The 20015-nt window shown below is 35.6% G+C and overlaps 1 protein-coding gene across 1 annotated transcript; it reads left to right on the forward strand.

Moving 5' to 3' along the window:
- The first annotated feature begins 417 nt into the window (after positions 1-417).
- Positions 418-13928, forward strand: LOC120626506. The gene is made up of 14 exons (XM_039894032.1): positions 418-904; positions 2319-2628; positions 3988-4084; positions 4710-4821; positions 5478-5581; positions 6007-6066; positions 6296-6325; positions 8078-8132; positions 9309-9618; positions 10147-10243; positions 10922-11033; positions 12172-12275; positions 12816-12875; positions 13852-13928. Exons 1-14 carry the CDS (start codon positions 418-420, stop codon positions 13891-13893), a joined length of 1980 nt encoding a protein of 659 aa, XP_039749966.1. The 3' UTR covers positions 13894-13928.
- The last annotated feature ends 6087 nt before the right edge of the window (positions 13929-20015 follow it).

Here is a 20015-nt window from a genome sequence, read left to right on the forward strand (position 1 = left end):
TGGTTATCGGCAAGTGTCCATCCGAAAAAGAAAAAAAAGATACAATCCAGTCGTACATGGACTCGAACGATGCAAAGAAACCTCCCGGTGTCTTAGTCGTTAATCACTTGATTAAACGGTTAAGGTAAACATCGTGAGGTAATCTGCATGCCTGAGAGTTCTCCATTCCATCTCCAGGCGAGTCCAACAAACCGCACTGGGCCAGTGCACAACGGCCTATACCCTTTTCATTGTAGCAGGAGACCCGTGACCTGTAGTGGGTCGGTAATGGGTTGATCTGATGATATCAAAGATTATAAAAATATCTAGATAAGATTTTTTGTGTAAATTAAACTAATACTGCTTTTTACTGCTTTGTAGTAGGAACTAAATTTGACTTCTAGATCTCAAGGAATTAGCAAAGTATTTAAACACGAAATGACAACCTCTCGTGAAAATAACAATCCCAATAAAACATCATTGTACTTTTCCAAAGCCAGCAAACTGCTTTTACTTGGCGGATTGTCTGGCTGCGTGAAATGGATCGAAAACGACTACAAAAAACCGATATATAAACATATCCAGTCTTGTTTAACAGTTTGCATTTTAATATTCGTTGGAATGGAAGTAGGAGCTTTCATAACTCAGACCAACTTATCGGAGAAGCAGGCGGCCGATCTAATGGTTTTGGGTTTTTCTCATCCCATTGTCTTAAGCTACCAGTTCATTATAAGTTATCATAAGGAGAGGGTGAAGGATCTGCTATATAAATTATGTATATCACTGAAGAATGTTTACAATGACCCTGATCTTGAGAGGGTGATGATAAAAAGGGCCACGTTGTATTCAATAGCCTTTTTATTGAATATCAGTTTTGCATTAATTTCTTACGGCTATGAGGGCGTTTCACAAGCCGTTGGTACAGGTACCTATTTCACAATATTATTTTAGCCCGGTCCGCCGTGGCCGCAGATTCGACTGCAACTTTCTCTGTGCTACTACATACTACTGTCTACTGCAATCACCAAAGCGTCTACCCAGCGCGGATTATGGGCAAACCTCACGTGTGAAGATGCCTTTAGTCCAGCAGTGGACGGTTATATTTATGATTATGATTTTCATTACTAGCGGTTCGTCCATGACTTCTTCCTGCCGCTATAACATTCAATAAGTTAATTTTTCTGAAGCAAACTTGCATTATACGATCTACCGCGTTGAATCGCTCGCCCGCTGCCCGACTTCTACGGCTGTAGCGTGGTGTTAAATACTCTAGTCTATACCAAGAAATGGACTATCAAATGCTAAAAAAAAATGTTTCCAAAACCGAATTTCTAGCCCCAGAAATAAGCGGTTTCGAACAAATGAACTTTTTTCCCTTTTTTAACCCCTTTGGGGATAGATTATACTATTATATAGTCTTTGTTTAGAATTGAGCTATTAAATAAAAGCAAGATTTTTCTGAAGACGACGAAGAAGACAGTAGTTAGGTATAAAGGTTACACCATTTTATGAATGAATTAAAGAATATACTTTTATTGCACACAAAAGTACATAAAAATGAAAAGTTTAACAAAACAACGCACTTAGCCCGTTCAAACAAAAACATAACTCTAGCTATACTATTAGTTTAATGGATTACTTTCAACAAAGCAAGCATAAGACGCAGTATTTGGTAGCCTAGACGAAGACCTGTAACTTTTGATGCGTATTCTACTAAATTATTTATGGAAGGCAGGTCAAGAACTAAATTCGAAAAGAGAATGACGATGTGGAATAAAACCTAAAGTTTAATTAAAATCAAACAAATTACTGCTTATCAACAGAAATGCACTAGGGCCCTATTGTTAGACAGCCACTCCATGAAAAAAAACGTCTGTGTACTTATGTACAAGCGTTAGAAGTTATACTTCTTTGGCGTAACAACATAAATTTTTTATCTTACGCCTTATTCTACGTTTGTAGAGAAAACGACACTAACAATAGAAAAAGGTATTTAATACAGCTAAAGTTTTATTATAACGTATTATCTAGTTTCACTGAACATTAAAATGTCGACTAAGTATAGCTAACTTCAGGGCGTCGGTTTCTTGTGACGGTGTGTGCACGCATCTTAAAAAGTGAGCTGGCGGACGATGTATTCCCCTCTCACTCGGTTTCGCAAGTACCATCATCCTGTTAAGCCATTCTTTTCGAGCGCGTTTCTTTACATCGTATAATTCCACTCCCATGATTTTATTTTAACGCCGCTAAAGAAGTATAACTTCAAAAACCCAAATTATACCTACCAAATCAGGGTATTATAACTATTAATAATACAATAGCTTGCAATATCTCCTCAGATGGCACTTTTGTGGCAGTAATTACAGCATGGCCGGACGTCAACGAAAAAAGCACCTCAGCGTCCGTTGGCCGAATCATTGGCTATTTGATGTTTTGGGTCAGTATGACCCGCGTTTCGGCGGTCTTCGTCCTCATCATCATCACCACGGGCTGTCTGAGCTGTCAATATAAAAATCTGCAAAGTTATTTCTACAGTCTGAATGGCATATTTAAAGTACATGAGGAAGATGGAACAGTTCGGGAAATTGTTGAAGAAAGATACGAGGTGGCTCTTAAAGTTGGCATTAAATTGCACGTTGATACAGTATGGTAATAATAATTATAACTGAAGTTTAGTAACTCGCTGCAGTATTTATTTATTCATATAGACATCCATATAAAAAATAATAAGAACAATATTGTACGGAATACAGAAAAAGTATATGTTCTGTACAATATTAATTTACAATTATCGTGAATGAAATATGAGCATAGGCTGTTGTGAAGTAAAGGTTAAAAATTTAGCATAGCATAGCTAGCATAAGTCTATGCTGATTAAATCTAATAAAACCGGTAAAAAACGGCAAAGAACCTTTTACAATTGAATTTAAGAACATACAGAATACTTATTCAGCCATTATTATTTATTGTATGCAGTAAGTAGGTAGTATTGTGTCTAAAACAGTGAAAACGCCCCGAAATGTTGCCAGCTCACAAACTTTTTCCCATGATTCCAATTTTTGCTAAACGTTTTGAACATTAGAGATAAAATAATTATTGTGAACTGCTTAATGATATAAAGTGACTACGCCGTTAGTTCTACACCGTTTACACTAGTATAGTGGAGTGGTTTTTTATGCTTTAATAAAAGTCGTGTACACGGTTTCTGTATATTCTTAATTCTGTGCATATAACAAACGAAATCAGTTGAGAACCGCCGCTTTTTTGTAAGTCGAATAAGCACTTACTAAAGTCGTAGAAATCTTCTGACGCCACGTTGCAAATCGTTCACGCGCTATTTCACAACCACGCGACGTTAGGCCGTAAATCGTAAAAATAATGTTTTATGGTGGTAAGTCCACGTCAATATTTGATAACTCCATAGAAATTTGATAGATTTACTCTAGGATTACTACTTTAGTCCAAAGATAAAGTTCACTTTGCCTATACACCTAGTTATATTTTAGGAACTGGTTGCCGAGCGTGAGATTTTTCTAGCTACGTTTACTGATTCGATCGAAAGATCGACAACTGATAACAAATCAAATGATAATTTTGTGGACCTCCCTGGCGCATCCGTGCTGTGGTTTTAATTGGGAGGCCCAGGGTTCGATTCCCGGGCTTTTTTGGCCATGGTTAGTTACTACTCTAACGACGAAGACGTGCCGCTAAGCCATTTAGCATTCCGATACAATACGGCGTAGAAAATGACAACGGGCATGGGTTTACTATAACTGCCATATTCCTTACAGGTTAGCCCGCTATAATCTTAGCATCATCGCCTACCAAAAGGTGAGATTGCATTCGAGGGCTAACTTGTAGTGGGATTTAAAAAAAAGACTGTTTCTTAGTATATAAACTAGATTGTGCTTCTTCGATACCATATTAATCCTAGTTAACACGCATTGAATAAATAAACGTAGGTAGAAATCTCAAATTGAATAATCTCACTCTGATCGTCTTCTTCAGGTGTACCAGACAATGTCAAGTGGTTTTCAGCAGCGTGTACAGCGCGCAGATTATTTTAAACGTGGCCGTGTTCTCTGTGTTAATGTTACAAATGGTGGTACGTCGACATTTAATTTTATGCTCATTTTCTTCTTCGTCTAGCGTGGGCAGGAGACAATTATCTCCTCGGTTAAAGGATAAAAATGTATCTTCTCCCACAGCTGTATCAAGTCTCAGAGCACTGGCGCACGAGTGGTAACCATTTTATGGATTGCCAGTTGTAACAGTGACTCTCTAGGATCTCTTAATGACTTTCTAAATGGAATATTTCTCCCACAGGTTGATCAATTCTCAGAGCACTGTGGAAACAAGTGGAAACAATAGTATAATATAATAAACGGGGTTAAACTTCTCCTATTCCCTGTTCCCGAGCTTTAGCAGGTTAACACGTTAATTATATCCCCCGATTATACCAATATAATTAACGTGTCCACCTGCTAAAGCACGGGAACACGGAATAGGAGAAATTTACCCCCGTTTATTATATTATACTATTGTTTCCACTTGTTTCCACAGTGCTCTGAGAATTGATCAACCTGTGGGAGAAATATTCCATTTAGAAAGTCATTAAGAGATCCTAGAGAGTCACTGTTACAACTGGCAATCCATAAAATGGTTACGAAAAAAATAACCCAAATAAATTATTATACTCTTGAGTAAGTACTAATAGCAAATTATTACAGAACTCGGAGCATACGTTAGCGACCACATTTAAAATAGTTTTCTCCACCGTCGCGCTTCTTTCAAGCACTGCTATCCTAATGTGTAACGCTGGAAATATTACGTATGAGGCAAGTATTCATTCTATACGTTTTTTTAGAATATACTAGCTTTAAAGATAGTAGGTACTACAAACGAGCTAAGCCGCGGGCAAGTGTTAGGTCGTTTGTAGTACCTAAGTACTTATCAGATTACCAGATTTGATTCTCTTTATTCTTAAGTAAATAAAAAAATTTAATTATGTTATAAAAGCAAACATATACGCGATTACAAGTACCTAAGCGACGCAAACACACACGCGCAATCATACACTCAATCATCGAGACAACAATTTAAGGAGAGCATTGTCGCCTGTAATACAGGTTTTTACCTAAATCAGGGGCAGTAGATTTTAAATTGCACCTTTACATGCATTTATTAAATAATCACCAATATAAGATGTGAGGTATTTGGTTGAATGAATCAATAATGAATGAATACACTTTTATTGTACACCAAAGAAAAAAAGTAGTTACAGAGATATAAATACATAGCAAGAGAGTACAATTTGGTGGCCTTATAGCTACATAGCGATTTCTTCCAGGCAACAAATGGCGTAAAAGGAAAAAACATAGAAAAGAGGTAGGTGGTGCAATAAATAAGATTTAAAATTATACAAATATATAAGTATATTATAATATTTGGTGGTATAGTTACTATAATTATAATTAAATTAATTACATTTCAGGCAGATCTTCTGCCCACCGCCATGTATAGTTCTGGATGGCAAAACTGTCGAGGCACGAGGTCGCAAAGGGTCCGCAAGTTATTGGTCATAGCTATGACACTAGCTCAGGTATGCCTAAAATTTCACTGCCCTTTGCAGTGAAATTTTAATTTTAATTTGGTAAATAGGAGTAATTACGTATGTTTTTATGGCAATATACAATACGCACTAACACACGGCTAAAAGCAACCAGGAAACAATTCTCTCCCCGCAAAAAAAGACAAATATCTTTACCCACAGTTTTATCAACTATCCGAGCATTGGCGCACGTACGTACGCACGTACGGAAATAATAATTTAAGGGTTTTAACCTACTAATAAACGGGGTAAAACTTCCCATATTATCTGTTGCTTTGCTTTGGCAGGTGATGTTATCATGCTATCTTGTCAGGGGATGTAATCTTACCTATGCTAGCCGTGTTGTTATATTTATTTGTTTATTGTAATTAATTCTTTTTTTTAAATCCATCCTAAAATGTTCTGTAATATTACAGAAACGTGCCGTTATACGGAGCTTCGGTACCATGGAGATCTCGTACCGAGCGTACGTTTCGGTGAGATTATTATTTATTTACATGTATCATGAGGTACCTTGCATGCCTGTTCTCCATAATGTTCTCAAAGGCGTGTGGAGTCCACAAATCCGCACTGGGTCAGCGTGGTGGACTACGGCTTTAAGGCTTTTTAACCCCTTCTCATTGTTGGAAGAGACCCGTGTCCTTTAATGGCATGGTTTGTAAATAGTCAATAGAGACATCTTTTTACTGAATAAAATTGTTTCAGATGGTGAAAGCATCTTATTCCGCTTTTTCCCTTTTATACTAAAGAAAATAATAATAATTACGAGCCGGAAGTGCAGTGGTATCTCTTCATCGGTGGAAAACGTCCCTAGTAAAAATGGTCCTCGGTGAAAAGCCATCATCAAAATTACAAGTTCTTACTAAGATACAGCTTAAGTGTTTTCGCTCCCGAATTATCATGATTTATTTATTTTACATAATATATTGTTTTAATTACCTAGACACAGCAAACGGAAAAAACTTTGGTGTTCTTTCATTCGCTGCCTAGACCTACCACTTAATCTAACAAATTAGTCGGGCACCATGATTGTCGTGATACCTAATCTATTCTTGTATTATTATTTTAATTCATATAACAGTAAATTACGTTTAAGTAGTGCTTTTGTTTTATTTAATAGATTATTTTTGGTTTAATTTGATATCCTCAATTGAAAATAATATAGCCGATTTCTCGAGATTTTTTAAACTTATTTGAGTAACCCTAAATAACAAAATGGTTACAAAAAAACTTAAAACTCTATATTTAAATACCACTACCAGTTAGCCCTTGACTGAGTTCGCACCTTGGTTAGTAATGTCTAGGATTGTACCGGTCTTTAACTTGCTAGTGGTATACCTCGTATTTATTTGAAACCTAATTGGTTTCACAACATCGTACCGGTACGCTAAATATCTTGGCAGCACGTCATTGTCAGAAGTGTGGAGACTAGCCACAGCAAACCTCTCATCAAGAAATATATCTATCCTGAAATCGAATGACTAGATTTCAGGTGTTTTAAGTAACAACCTAGAAGCATGGATTAGTTTGGTATACATTGATCCGTAAATCTTTGAAAGCTTATTTCTCGGAAACCTGACACTTTACATGATATTGGTCTTATTTTAAGCTTATTTGTATGTTATTGGTTGTTTTACAAAAAAAAAAATCGGACAGTAGGTTAGCCAGTAAAATACAAAAATAGCTCGCAAATCTCTGAAAAATATTAGAGCGATTTCAAAGAAATATTTCCTCGTTTGGCTTTTTTTACCGACTTCAAAAAGGAGGAGGTTCTCAATTCCTCGGAATCTATTTTTTTTATATATGTTACCGATTACTCGAATACGCTAAGTTTGATTCATTTCGTATAATAATTTAATTGCTAGCTATACTTGTTAATTGGAATCGACTGTCGTAATATCCCACTATTATAATAATCTATGAATATTTTATTGAACAGAATTTAACTGAGTTGCATTACATGATGTGTTTTATTAAGTAATGTAAGACCTATTCCCTCATGTTACTGCAATCCTCACATTTGCTTTGTGCATAATAAACAGAACAACGCGTACAAAAATGACCATCTGTAATGAAAATTCCAATCCCAATAAAATATCTTTGTACTTCAACAAAGCAAGTAATTTTTTTTTAATTTGCGGATTACCTGGTTATATTAAATGGGGGGAAAGTGGCTACACATCCAAATACAAATATATTCAGAACTTTATATCAGGATGTATTTTTGCTTTCATTGCTTTGGAACTGGGGTCTTTTTTCACACAGAAAAACTTATCGGAGAAGCAAGCCGCTGATATGTTGTTTCTTGGCCTTTCGCATCCCATTCTTACAAGCTATCGGTATGTTATTGAATTCCACAAGGAAAAAGTGAGCAATCTGCTTTATAAATTATGCATCGAATTGAAGAATGTCTATAATGACCCTGAAATTGAAAGGCAGTCGATAAAAAATTCCACTATCTACTCAATAGCATTTATTTTAAATCAGATGAGTGCATTGATCTCTTACGGTTTCGATGGAGCGTTGCAGGCTTTACTTCATGGTAAGTATTTAGCGCCTAGCGCCATCTGTCAGGCTGATTTGTGAATCTAAACCACCCAGGGTGTGCCACCCAAACGCATACAAAAAAAAATTCATTCAAATCGGTCCAGCCGTTTAGGAGGAGTTCAGTGACATACACACAGAAATATATATATAAAGATTTATTCCCAATCGTATATTTTTGTCATTACAAGAAAAAGTTATCCTTATGCGACAATGCAGTAAATGTAAATAGAAGTAAATTAAAAAAGAGCGGACGCTCGCGACTTCGTTCGAAATTTAAAAGCTTTATAACATTTCAATTATGCCTACCCAAAAAACCACGTCAATCTAAAACTCCGTTGCGCGGATTTTGAAAGACAAATGCGGAAAAAATTGCGATACGATGATATGTAGAAGCTGTTTGCTTTTCCGGGATTAAAAGAAGCCTATGAGCTATTCCAGACTTCATCGTAGGTGAGATACCTACAATGTAGTCTGGATGCCGAATTTTAGCCCAATCGGTTTATTCGTTGTGGCGTTAAAGCGTAACAAACATCCATACATACATACATCCATCCATCATACATCTATTCTCACATTTATAATATTAATAGGATGGTCCGCATGCATTCGATCGTTGTCCCATATGCCTTACTTCTACTTGCTGTTATCTGTAAAGAATTATGTCCTTGATCTCCGACAGTATTCATGAGATCTTCATTAAAATTAGACAATACATGCTTTGTAGTACCCATTGTGAATGAATTAAACGTGCTAAAATACATTTGTTAAGTAGTTTTTGATTTTTATCGATAAAAAAATGACACTAAAACATTTATATAGTTTTCATTTTCTATTCAAGTTCTAGTCTTGAAATTAATATATATATGACGACTACGATATGCTCTTTTTTCTTATTTATTGAAGGAGTTCTGTCCTTCATCTCCTAAGTAGGTACTTTAATGCAATTTTTAAATGTAACCAATAATGTAGCAGAACTGATACTTCAGTGGCAAGAACTATTTAAATTGTACAGTTAGGATTTTGAGATCTTATCTCTACACAATTTATAACTGTACAATTTTAGTAGGAATTAGAATGAAATACATGGTTTAAACACAATCAAAGAGGACGTAAGATATCTATTTGAATAATAATAATTACTGATTGGGTTTTTTTTTTTATTTTATTACAGATGGAACATTTGTAACAGTAGTAACAGCTTGGCCAGATGTCACAGATAAGAGCGTAGAAGCGAATATTGGCAGAATTATAGGCTACTTGTTGTGGTGGGTTTGCATGCACCGTGTTTATGCCGTCTTCGTACTCTTCATAATAACCATGGGATCGCTGCACTATCAATTCAAGAATGTACAAAGTTATTTCTGCAGTCTTAATGACATATTCGACGAGCACGACTTTAGCGAAACGGGTCAAGAAAATTCCGAACGAAAGTATGAGGAAGCTCTCAAAGTCGGAATTCATTTACATGCTGATACTCTATGGTAGGGATACCTCCTTATTATAGAAGGAAAGCGTGACCTAATTTATCATACTTTAATAGCCTATTCAAGCCTACTCCCAACGCGAGGGATTACACAAAATCACCACGCTTAGCAGACGGGTTGGTGAAGGCAGTAGATTCTAGTAGTAGAACAGAGTATGCTGCAGTCCGCTCCCTATTGTATTCCCTAAATCAACTCGTATTACACCTGTGGGAAGAGGAGGGGTGGTACACTGTACAACTGTATTCTGATCCGTCACCGCACGACAAAATTAATTGACTTTGTAAACCATACTATGATTCGATCGCCCCTAAATACAACTTCCATCAACTCAGATATCAAGATATCAGCTTTACAGTTTTTATTTTACTAACTCGCGAAAGAAATGAGGTGTGATGGCAACCATTTCTATAGGCAAATTTAATACTCTATGAGTAAACGCGTGGTCAACAGATTTTTCTTAAATACTTAAACATTTCATGACCATGACGAACGCTTAAAGTTACATAACGAAAACTTTGTTTGTAGGTGCACGAGACAATGCCAATTGGTTTGCAGCTTCGTATACAGCGCGCAAATTATTGTCAACGTGGCTGTTATGTGTGTGCTAATGTTACAGATGGTGGTAAGTACCTAATCAAAAAAATCAGGCGCAATGAAATCGTACGCTGCTCTATAGATCATTACTAAGTTCGAATAGGCATTATGTCGAAACGCCATGAGCTTAATCGGACGTTATCCTTGAGGTGGAAGTAGTAGTATTAGATAAAACATGAAATATTGTATGTTTCCCTGCTTATTTATATCTTTCTTCTCTCTGATTTAATTAATGAGCATAGCAGTAAATTTAAAATTTCACTCTTAGTTCTCTTCCAAAATTGTCGAATCAGCGCCCAAAGAGTTACAGAGCTTGTTTTGCAAATGCCGGGGCTAAGTTTTTCTATAAAACTTGTATTTTATGGAATCACGACATCACTGTGGTTACTAACTAGTGCTTCAAACAGAATTTTATTAGAATTTATTTCACCTTACCTTGAAATCCTCAAAATTAAGATTTTTTACTAGACACAGAATCATAGCTGACATTGGTCGTCAAAATAAAAAAAAAATTAAAAATAATTATTTCACCTTACCTTGAAATCCTCAAAATTAGGAATTTACCTCTGAAACAAAATGTCTACAAAACTAAAATAGTAATTTAAGCAAGCCTAGGTCGTCAAAATAAAATTTATAAAACCCTGAAGTTGAAGTTGGAGTCAATCCCATTAACTCACCTTGGTAAGTAAAGGTAAACATATTTCAGAACTCGGAGCGTACGTTGGCATCAGCGTTTACGATAGTGTTAGCAACCGTCGCACTACTCTCCAGCACAGGCATCTTAATGTCCAACGCTGGAGATATCACTTTTGAGGCAAGTAGTATTTTTGAGGTTTGGTAGTAGTAGGTAGAACTTTTTGTGACAGAGCTCGTCCGTGGAAGTACTCCCACCATGCTTACTTCTACCGCTAAGCAGTACCAGCGGGGTCCGGTCCGAAAAGTGTTGCCGTCGTATTTACACACATATGAGGCTTAACACCTAAGTACACCTCAGGTTGACGGACTCAGGTTGGTATGTTGCAGGAGATATTCTTTTCATTGCATATTCCCGGTCTCTTACCTGTATCTACTACATAAGCTCCTATAAATTCAAAACATTCAAAATTCAAATTCAAAATTCATTTATTTCAAGTAGGCCTAATATATGCACTTTTGAAACGTCAAGTATCTATTCATGTATGGAATAAGTAATTACAAAAATGTGAACACCTTTCTACTGTCTGACCAAAGACCAAATCAATGGCAAACATAACACAACTGCTTTGTTTGAGGAGTGAAACGTTTGAGATATTTCCCAGACAGTCCTGGTTAAAGAATCAGATCCCAGATATTGGAGTGGCATTAGTGGCTTGTAATTAAACCTGCTCTTGAAAAGGTCTTGTGAAATCACTGATTGTATATTTTAGTAGGTAGCAAGTAGTAGAAATTTTTTTATTAAATAAAAAGAATCTTATTGTATACTGGTGCATATTCCGGATTTCGATGGACTATATTCCTGGAACCTGAGACTTTATCTCGTATCCTTAATTTTTGTATTCATGCCATTGAGCCAGCTAGGTTAATACAATACGTGCCACGTTGATTGCGTTGCCACGTTTTTGGAAAAAAAGAAAATGGCAGAAAAGAAGCTATTAAAAACCTCTTCATTGCTTTACCCTCAATAACCATAATATAATTACGTACAAAAATACTTAAATTATAATAAAGTCGGCTTTAACAGGTAGGTACAAGATGCGTTAAAATTCTAGAATAATAATTATATTAAATAAAAAATTGTAACGTATTTTCAAGTTGGGCGCGACACGTTTGCTTAGTTTTAAATGTCTTCAAATTACGTGTTGGGACAAACATAATAATTTATATTTATTTTGCAGTGGATAATGAAGCCATTTATTTAAATTTTTCATTTTATTTTGCGTATCTTACGTGTTGAAAATATATATTTATTTCAGGCAGCACTCGTACCCACAGCTATGTATAGTTCGGGCTGGCAGAATTGTCGAGGGGAGAGGTCTCGAAGAGTTAGGAAGTTAATGGTCATAGCTATGAATGAAGCCCAGGTAGGTGCACTTTATAATCACAGAGCCTGGCCAGAACAAAAATATTTGCAAGGGTGTTGAATCATCATCATCTTCATATCGACCTATTACCGGTCCACTACAACCCACAGATCTCTTCCCACAATGAAAAGTAAAGGCCGTATTTCAACACGCTGGCCCAGTACGGATTGGTGGATTTTACACGCCTTTGAGAACGTATTTTTGAAGAACTCTTAGGCATGTAGGTTTTCTTACGATGTTTTTTCTTCACCGTTGAAGCAAGTGATATTTTAATTGCTAAAAACGGACATAACTTAGAAAAGTAAAAGATGTGTGCTGAACAACTCTTAGGCATGCAGGTTTCTTCACTATGTTCTTTCCTTCACCGTTGAAGCAAGTGATATTTTAATTGCTAAAAACGGACATAACTTAGAAGAGATAGAGATGTGTGCTGGGATTCGTACACGTTCCTCCGAAAGTGAAGTCGAAGTTCCACCCACTGGGCTATCTACGCTTCTAATAATACAATACAAATGACTAATTGAAATACACGTATTGCAGAAGCCTGTCATAATACGAAGTTTCGGAATCATGGAGATCTCGTACCAGTCTTTTGTTTCGGTGAGTTGTATATTTATTTATATCCCCCGATTTTATCCCCTGACAAGGGATAAAATATACTTGTCCACCTGCCATAGCACGGCAGGTGTTTAATTATTTCTGTTCGTGTTTTGGTTTTCCCGAAGAATTAAATTTAGTGCCCTTTATTGATAAATCTGGCTAGTAGCGATAGTCTTGGTGTCCGAGGTTCAGCCTCACATGAGGCGCCCTCAGGCCGACGATCCCTAAGCTTCGAGCCCTAGAGCTCAAACTCTTCTTAGCAGAACCTCATTCCGAAGCTTGCCAACAAGCCCGCTTTACGCTGTTAAAATAATTCGTTAATCATCATCAATCCAATATCGGCCTACTACAGGGCACGGGTCTCCTTAAAGAATTTATTTTATTAATTTATTTATTTATACTTGTTATTCTCGCTAGAAGCAGTATACAAAAAGCGGCCTTATCGCTTCGTAGCGATCTCTAGGCAACTTTAGGATAAGGAAAACAAAAGGATAACAGACTGCAGGTTGTGCTTATTAAAAAAAAATACATACTAATACTTGAACTAGATTACATAAACAAAATAATGCATAATATAATAAATAATAATAAACTAAAATTTACTTTACATATCATAAATACATTAATAGAATGAGAAGGGTTAAGGCCGTAGTAAACCACGTGACCACGTGCGGATTGGTAGACTTCACACGCCTTTGAGAACATTATGGAGAACTCTCAAGCATGCAGATGCCCTAACGATGTTTTCCTTCCCCGTTAAAGCAAGTGATATTTAAATTGTTGAAATTAAGAATGCACATCATTCCGAAAAGCGTCGTAATGGTACCCACAAGGCTTTGACCGCTATTTTCAGGGTTAATCAGCTACACACATATGGACAATAAAAATATTTTTTTGAAATAAATCGAAAAAATATATATAAATGCATATTAGCAGATGCGGCTTTTTTATAGTTTTATTTAAATGATTGTTTCAGATGGTGAAAGCATCATATTCTGCATTTTCATTCTTATACTAAATAGTAGTTTTCAAATCTGGGACTACAGCTTTTAAAACTACTTACCCATTTATGTACGATCGTGATCGGCTTACTTATGTGAATAAATAGTTTTTGACGTGAACTGTAGTTTCTTACCTTTATCCTATAAATAGAACTATAGATAACCTAACTTTTGATGGAAGATTTAGGTAACATCACAACACGTAGGTATTTTATACCACTTTAAGTATGCCCGCAGCCGTCAACGCAACGCGGTGGGTCGGGGTCCATTGTGTTGAAAAGTAAAAGAAATTATGTACACGAAAATATCAGGAGTGGGACGCGGATAAAGTCACGGGAACTTGCTAGTTAGTTATAATAAATGGGACTTGTAGAAATTGTAAGAAAAACCACCAAGTGACTGCATATGGAAAAAATGGATAATAAGTCAGGTTATTAAATAAAATATTAATAAAAAACCATTAAAAATGATTACAACAATATTTTGGATGTAAGGAAAAGTTATTAAATGGTGAATTTGTACACAAATTATAAGACTGAAATTTAAAAAATATTATATAAAAATAACTATTTAATATATACAACTTTTTGTGGCAAGACATGATCAGTATATGGCTAAACTTCATTATTATAAAAACAGAATTCAAATAAGTCTAATAAATAAGAAGTTATTCTCAAAAACCCTAACTCGCGCTAGCGAAGTTTTCAAGAATCCGCGGTATATATACAGTCGCATCAATGGAGCATCCAGAGTCCGTTTCTACAGAGTATATCAGCGTAGCGGAGTGCTGTTCTAATCTCCGCATCGTGAATGTTTCGCGTGGCTTGGTCACGCTGTTGCGAAAACTATGCAGATCAATTGATGACCTAGAGCAGAGTGCAAACTCCCTAGAACCAATGTGAATTTACGAGTCTTCGAGAATGTATCTCAAGCAAACCGAGTCCAGTCCCCAAGTTGACTTAAAAAGCATTGCAGGAAAATATGTGGTTTCCTCGCCCCAACTGATGTAGAAAATTTGACTTTCTTTTGTTTTTTTGGCCCGGAACATTATCTTAATATATATAAATCTCCTGTCACGATGTTTGTCCGCGATGGACTCCTAAACTACTTAACCGATTTTAAATTAAATTGGCACACCGTGAGCAGTCTGGTCCAACTTAAGAGATAGGATAGCTTAGGTCTTTAATTATAGTCGCAATTTTATTTTATTGTAAATTATTTGTCTATGATTAATTGACAGTCACAACTCACATGTTATATTTATATATATACTACTATACTCATTTAAGGCTTAGCGATACTGAATACTTAAAAAACAAAATCAAACGCAGACGAAGTCGCGGGCAACAGCTAGTGTTATATATAAACCACTTTAGTTTCTTGATTATCTATCGATATATCACAGGCATACAGGTTATGAAAATTTCTTAAACAAAACAAAATAATTATTAGGCGTTATTAACTAGGTCAATAATACAAAGTTGTTGTTTCAGCTTTCACGCAGGTAAGTTTAAATCTTCCATTAAAATCGTAAACAATGTACCTTGATGGAAATTTTGCAAAATAATTCAGGCACCTACCTATGAAATATTAATAACAAAAATGTCGACTTCATTTTGCTATTATGTTATTATTTGGAGTATAGCTAGAGTAGAGTAACTAAATGCAAATTACCTAAGTACTTAAATACATCACAATTAAGTGTCGCTCTTTTTTAATTCATCACAATTAAGTGTCGCTATACCTCGGTAATACCTATACTTTTAATCCCTGAGATCCCAAGGCAATTGGAAATAATATTGAACTGAGACACAGCGAAGAGCGCGGGTGATAGGTTTAATACAGAGATAAAATAAGCCGGTGAACTTCGTAACACCTAACATTGATTTGATAGTTACCATTCTGCGATTATTATCAATCCAAAGAACAAAATCAATCGGAAGTGGCAAATACCATATTCGATTTGCGGCTAATTCTTTGGGTATTTCCTGATTTTCTTTTTTCCTAAACCACAATTATTGATTCAAACAAAACAAAATAATTGCTTTTAATTCCATCTTTAAAATTTACCATGCACTAAAGAGAGATGAAACAATGTAACAATAAAACACAAGTTTGAAAGTAGGCCGGCTGTAATCCCTTTTGATGCCTTTGATATCTCTCAACATTGAAATCTGGTTTTTATTACCACGAGTTACGTATGAATTTATTGTAACTTACCTTAGTATTTCATATTTCCTAACTTATTTAAATTAAATATTCATATATTAATAGAATAATAGCAGTGTACCTTTTAATAGAATAATAGCAGTGCATCACGTATTAGAAATCTGAATATTAAATACGGTAATTGGCGCTCGGGGACGATTATGTCCCTACCTAGTATAACTCACTGATAAATGATAACTGATATTCATATATGCTAATAACTGGGATCTGTAATTGAATGTATTAACTACATGTAATTTCCAGCAATACTTAGACAATTATTATCGTCGAGTTATTTGTATGACTTAAGTTTACAATGTTTACTTAACCCGTCTTTTTTTGGCTGCTTAAAAAACCGGTTAGTACTCTAAGCTACTTTTCTGCAAATTGGCATCTTGAGTGTTATAAGATGGACGTGTATGTGGGAACTTTCATTCACTATTCTACACGATATACGAAAATTTACCCCGACCTACAACATTATCACCTTGTTATGCCTTGCTCTTGCGACTGCCTCGTTAGTCTCTTTAGATGTTTTATTAGGGGTACAAAGTCCTAGGTTCGAATCCCGGGTCGGGCCAAAAATTGAGGTATTGTTTTTTTCTATTAAAGAATTTTCAGTACCTGCCCGGAGTTTGGAAATAGGCGGTGCCAGCCCCTGTTTCTTGTGACAATAGTCGTGTAAGCCCACCAACCCGCATTGGACCAGTGCCAAGCAAGTTGGAATGTTATTGGGCTGCGTATGATAATGATGAAGCCTTGCCCTTCTTACGGCTTAAATTACTCCCGTAATGGCGAGTTGGAACACCGTGGGGATTTAGTCGGTAGAAGTCCAACATAACCCCGACCCGCCTGTGCGTGGCGAGGTATCTACGAGGATTTCCCCACGATAAAAAAGGCGTAAGAAAAAAACAAATTACTAATAACGGTAGTTCCAGAGACGTAGCGCGTTTAAACAAACAGACAAATAAACAAACTCTTCACCTTTTATAACTATAGATAGGTAGAACATCGGACAACCGAAACGATATCCGGGAATTCTTTATGTTATTCATAAATACGCTGCTGGACTAAAGGACTCTCCTAATGGGAGGGTTTTGTTATTACCATCTTACAATGTCAATTAAAACTAAGTTTGTAGTCAAATAAAAACAAGTAATTTCAAATGTAACTTTATTGCGTTTAACAGTTAACAGTCTTTAGACTATGATTACATAACGGTACAAAAGCAGTACAAAATTTAAAAAATGTTTATTTTTACTTACTTTATTACCTTATTCGCTTATTCACTGACTTGGACACCAAGAAGTTATACAGGCCGTGACTTCCAATTGTATAACAAGAACAACACTTTTTCAACACTAAACACTGTTCTACATACTATGGATATATTGGATACTAATATGGGGAAATTCCTAAAAAAAAATACGGATAAAAATAGAGTATTTATTGCTCAAAAAAGTGCATACGCGCAATGGTGGGAAAGGCCCCATTTGATTCGTGTAAACCAATATTTAAAAGTTTAGGATTCCTTACACTTCCTAGCATATATATTTTAGAATTAGCAACTTTGGTTTAATCTAACCCAGATCTCTTTAGGAAGGTTACTGATTTAATTCCAAGGCGCACTCGAAACAAAGACAGATTAATATTCAATAAGTGGCCTAGGACAGCCATGTATTTGTAGTGCCATGTGTGAAAAAATATTTAATGCAGTTCCAAAATCTATAGCAGTATTCAAACTTGTCTTACGCACACAAACCCCCCTGGAGGAGCTATTTACGCGCCCCTCCATAAATTCGGCTCGAAGGACCAAATTTAAGGAGGAGCTATGTGCCATACCAAAAATTTAAAATATTACCATATCAAAAATTTAAAAATACATTGAAAAAGTGGCTATTAAGCAAATAACTAACTTGTACACCAAGAAATTATACGGGCCGTGACTTCCAATTGTATAACAACAACACTTTTTCAACACTTTGATTTTATTATTCACAAACCTAATATTACAACAATTAAAAAATTTAAAGTTCTTTAGAAGACATTTTGTGCGAACGTGGCACGTCCCAAAAAAGCCTACACCAGAATTTTCTAATTATATCTTGCCTGACCTTGACGGACTTAAAAGTCCCTCCTTGCATCTGTACCTACTGCATTCAACTGGATGGAAACTGGAAAATGGAACTGGTTTCCGGTCGGACGCCCCAGATCTCATAGAACAATCCTACTACATTTTCCCTAGGTGTCCAAGTCATCGAAGTTATGCCGATCCAGTGTGTCCAATTATATTGGATTCCGCCACCAGTTCTTGTATCTCAGTATTTACCTTTTATAGCGCTAGCTTGCTCATTTAGATACTTATATTTACCATTTTGGCATTTTCTCGTCCTATTTCTATCAGATAAGACGAGAAAATTGTTAGACATAATTACATCGTAGCGTGCATGGTAGCCGCGATATATCGGAAAAAAGAGACGCAAGAGTTTATAGTCAGTTTGAACTCAATTAATTATAAAATTATTAATATCAACTATAAAAAATATTGTATAGCTATAGTACCTTCTAGCACGCATGCAATAAAAACATCAAAATAATATTCATATTAGCCTCACCAGGAAAATAAAAAACCACGCCATATTGCGGATAAAATGGAACTATTTTTTTCATACAAATGTGGCGTCCCCAGCACAGCTTTTCTATTTTCCAAGGCAGGCTTTACTTTAGTCGTATACAAGACCCACTTCCTTGGTGTAACGAAAGGGGTAGATACTCTATGTCACGTTCTGACATTTAAAAGGTGCTGTCAGTTGAAGTATGACAAAATACTGCTCAACTATGCCGACGTTACGCTACGTTTACTAGTATTTAATTAGGCCTTATAAAACGTGGCACATCGTCGGTATAGCTAAGCAGGGTTTTTACACTTTTGATAGGCGCTCTCAGTGTGACATAACACTGCATTTTCGTTACATAAACCGTAAGTTACATATCTGAAGTCAATAATTCAGTTTTCACTTTGCTAACAATAGTTATATACAACGTGTAACGGAATAACGAAATGCTGTTGAAGGGTGCAAAAATATATTTTATAATCACTGTAAAAATATAAAATTAAAAGAAGCATGTTTATTTTTCCATACAAACTAATTCAAAACATAAGTGTTTACTTATGAAAACCCTATTTAAGATATAAGACCGACACGTGCATAGTACCTACGATGCGCGACGCGTACCTAATAAAGTTACAAGAGTCACTTTGTTTTACTTTTGCATGTGATGTTAGGGCTGTATCTGATTTCTTTCAGTAAAAACCATAGCAATGGTTTTACAGGGACAGTAAATAATATATTATATATATATATATGTATATAAGTAATAATATTTATTCTCAACAATATAGTTATAATAAATGTTCCGAATATATAATGTTTTTATTGTCTGTCTTCGTTTATGTCTTAAATTAGTGTATTATACTTGTATTGCCAATAAGTATCTAATATTGTGTCATGTCCTAGAGCAGACATATCTGTGAACGCCCGTTCCAGGGAGAAACTCTGACTAACCCATTAAAATACAAAGATAACCCACTAAACTATATCAGTTCTTTTAGGAACAAACTGTAACCCCGCAACCATAGTCGCTTCATGAAAAGAACTGTACGGTCAGAGTAAAATGGATCTTATTACATTGTCTTAAAATTCAAACTCTCGTAACTATACACGATTTTTATCGCCTATCTCTACCAACTACAACTACATGTTCAACTTCCGTGGCGCACAATATAAGCTAAACTTAAATAGCTGCTTATAAGAGATAGACTTATATATTTAAATTATGGCTTGCAATAATGCCAATGGCCGTATTACATTTCGAGTAGAATTGATATACATATTTATTTTTAAGTAAATGCTTCGCTCACCCTGTTATA

The sequence above is a fragment of the Pararge aegeria genome, chromosome 9 (genome assembly GCF_905163445.1).
Source record: "Pararge aegeria chromosome 9, ilParAegt1.1, whole genome shotgun sequence".
Lineage (NCBI taxonomy): Eukaryota > Metazoa > Arthropoda > Insecta > Lepidoptera > Nymphalidae > Pararge > Pararge aegeria.

Coding starts and splice junctions, on each gene's coding strand:
- LOC120626506 (XM_039894032.1), top strand. CDS start 418: ATGACAACCTCTCGTGAAAATAACAATCCCAATAAAACATCATTGTAC. Junction 2,629..3,987: donor TTGCACGTTGATACAGTATG/GTAATAATAATT, acceptor CGTCTTCTTCAG/GTGTACCAGACAATGTCAAG. Junction 5,582..6,006: donor TAGCTATGACACTAGCTCAG/GTATGCCTAAAA, acceptor GTAATATTACAG/AAACGTGCCGTTATACGGAG.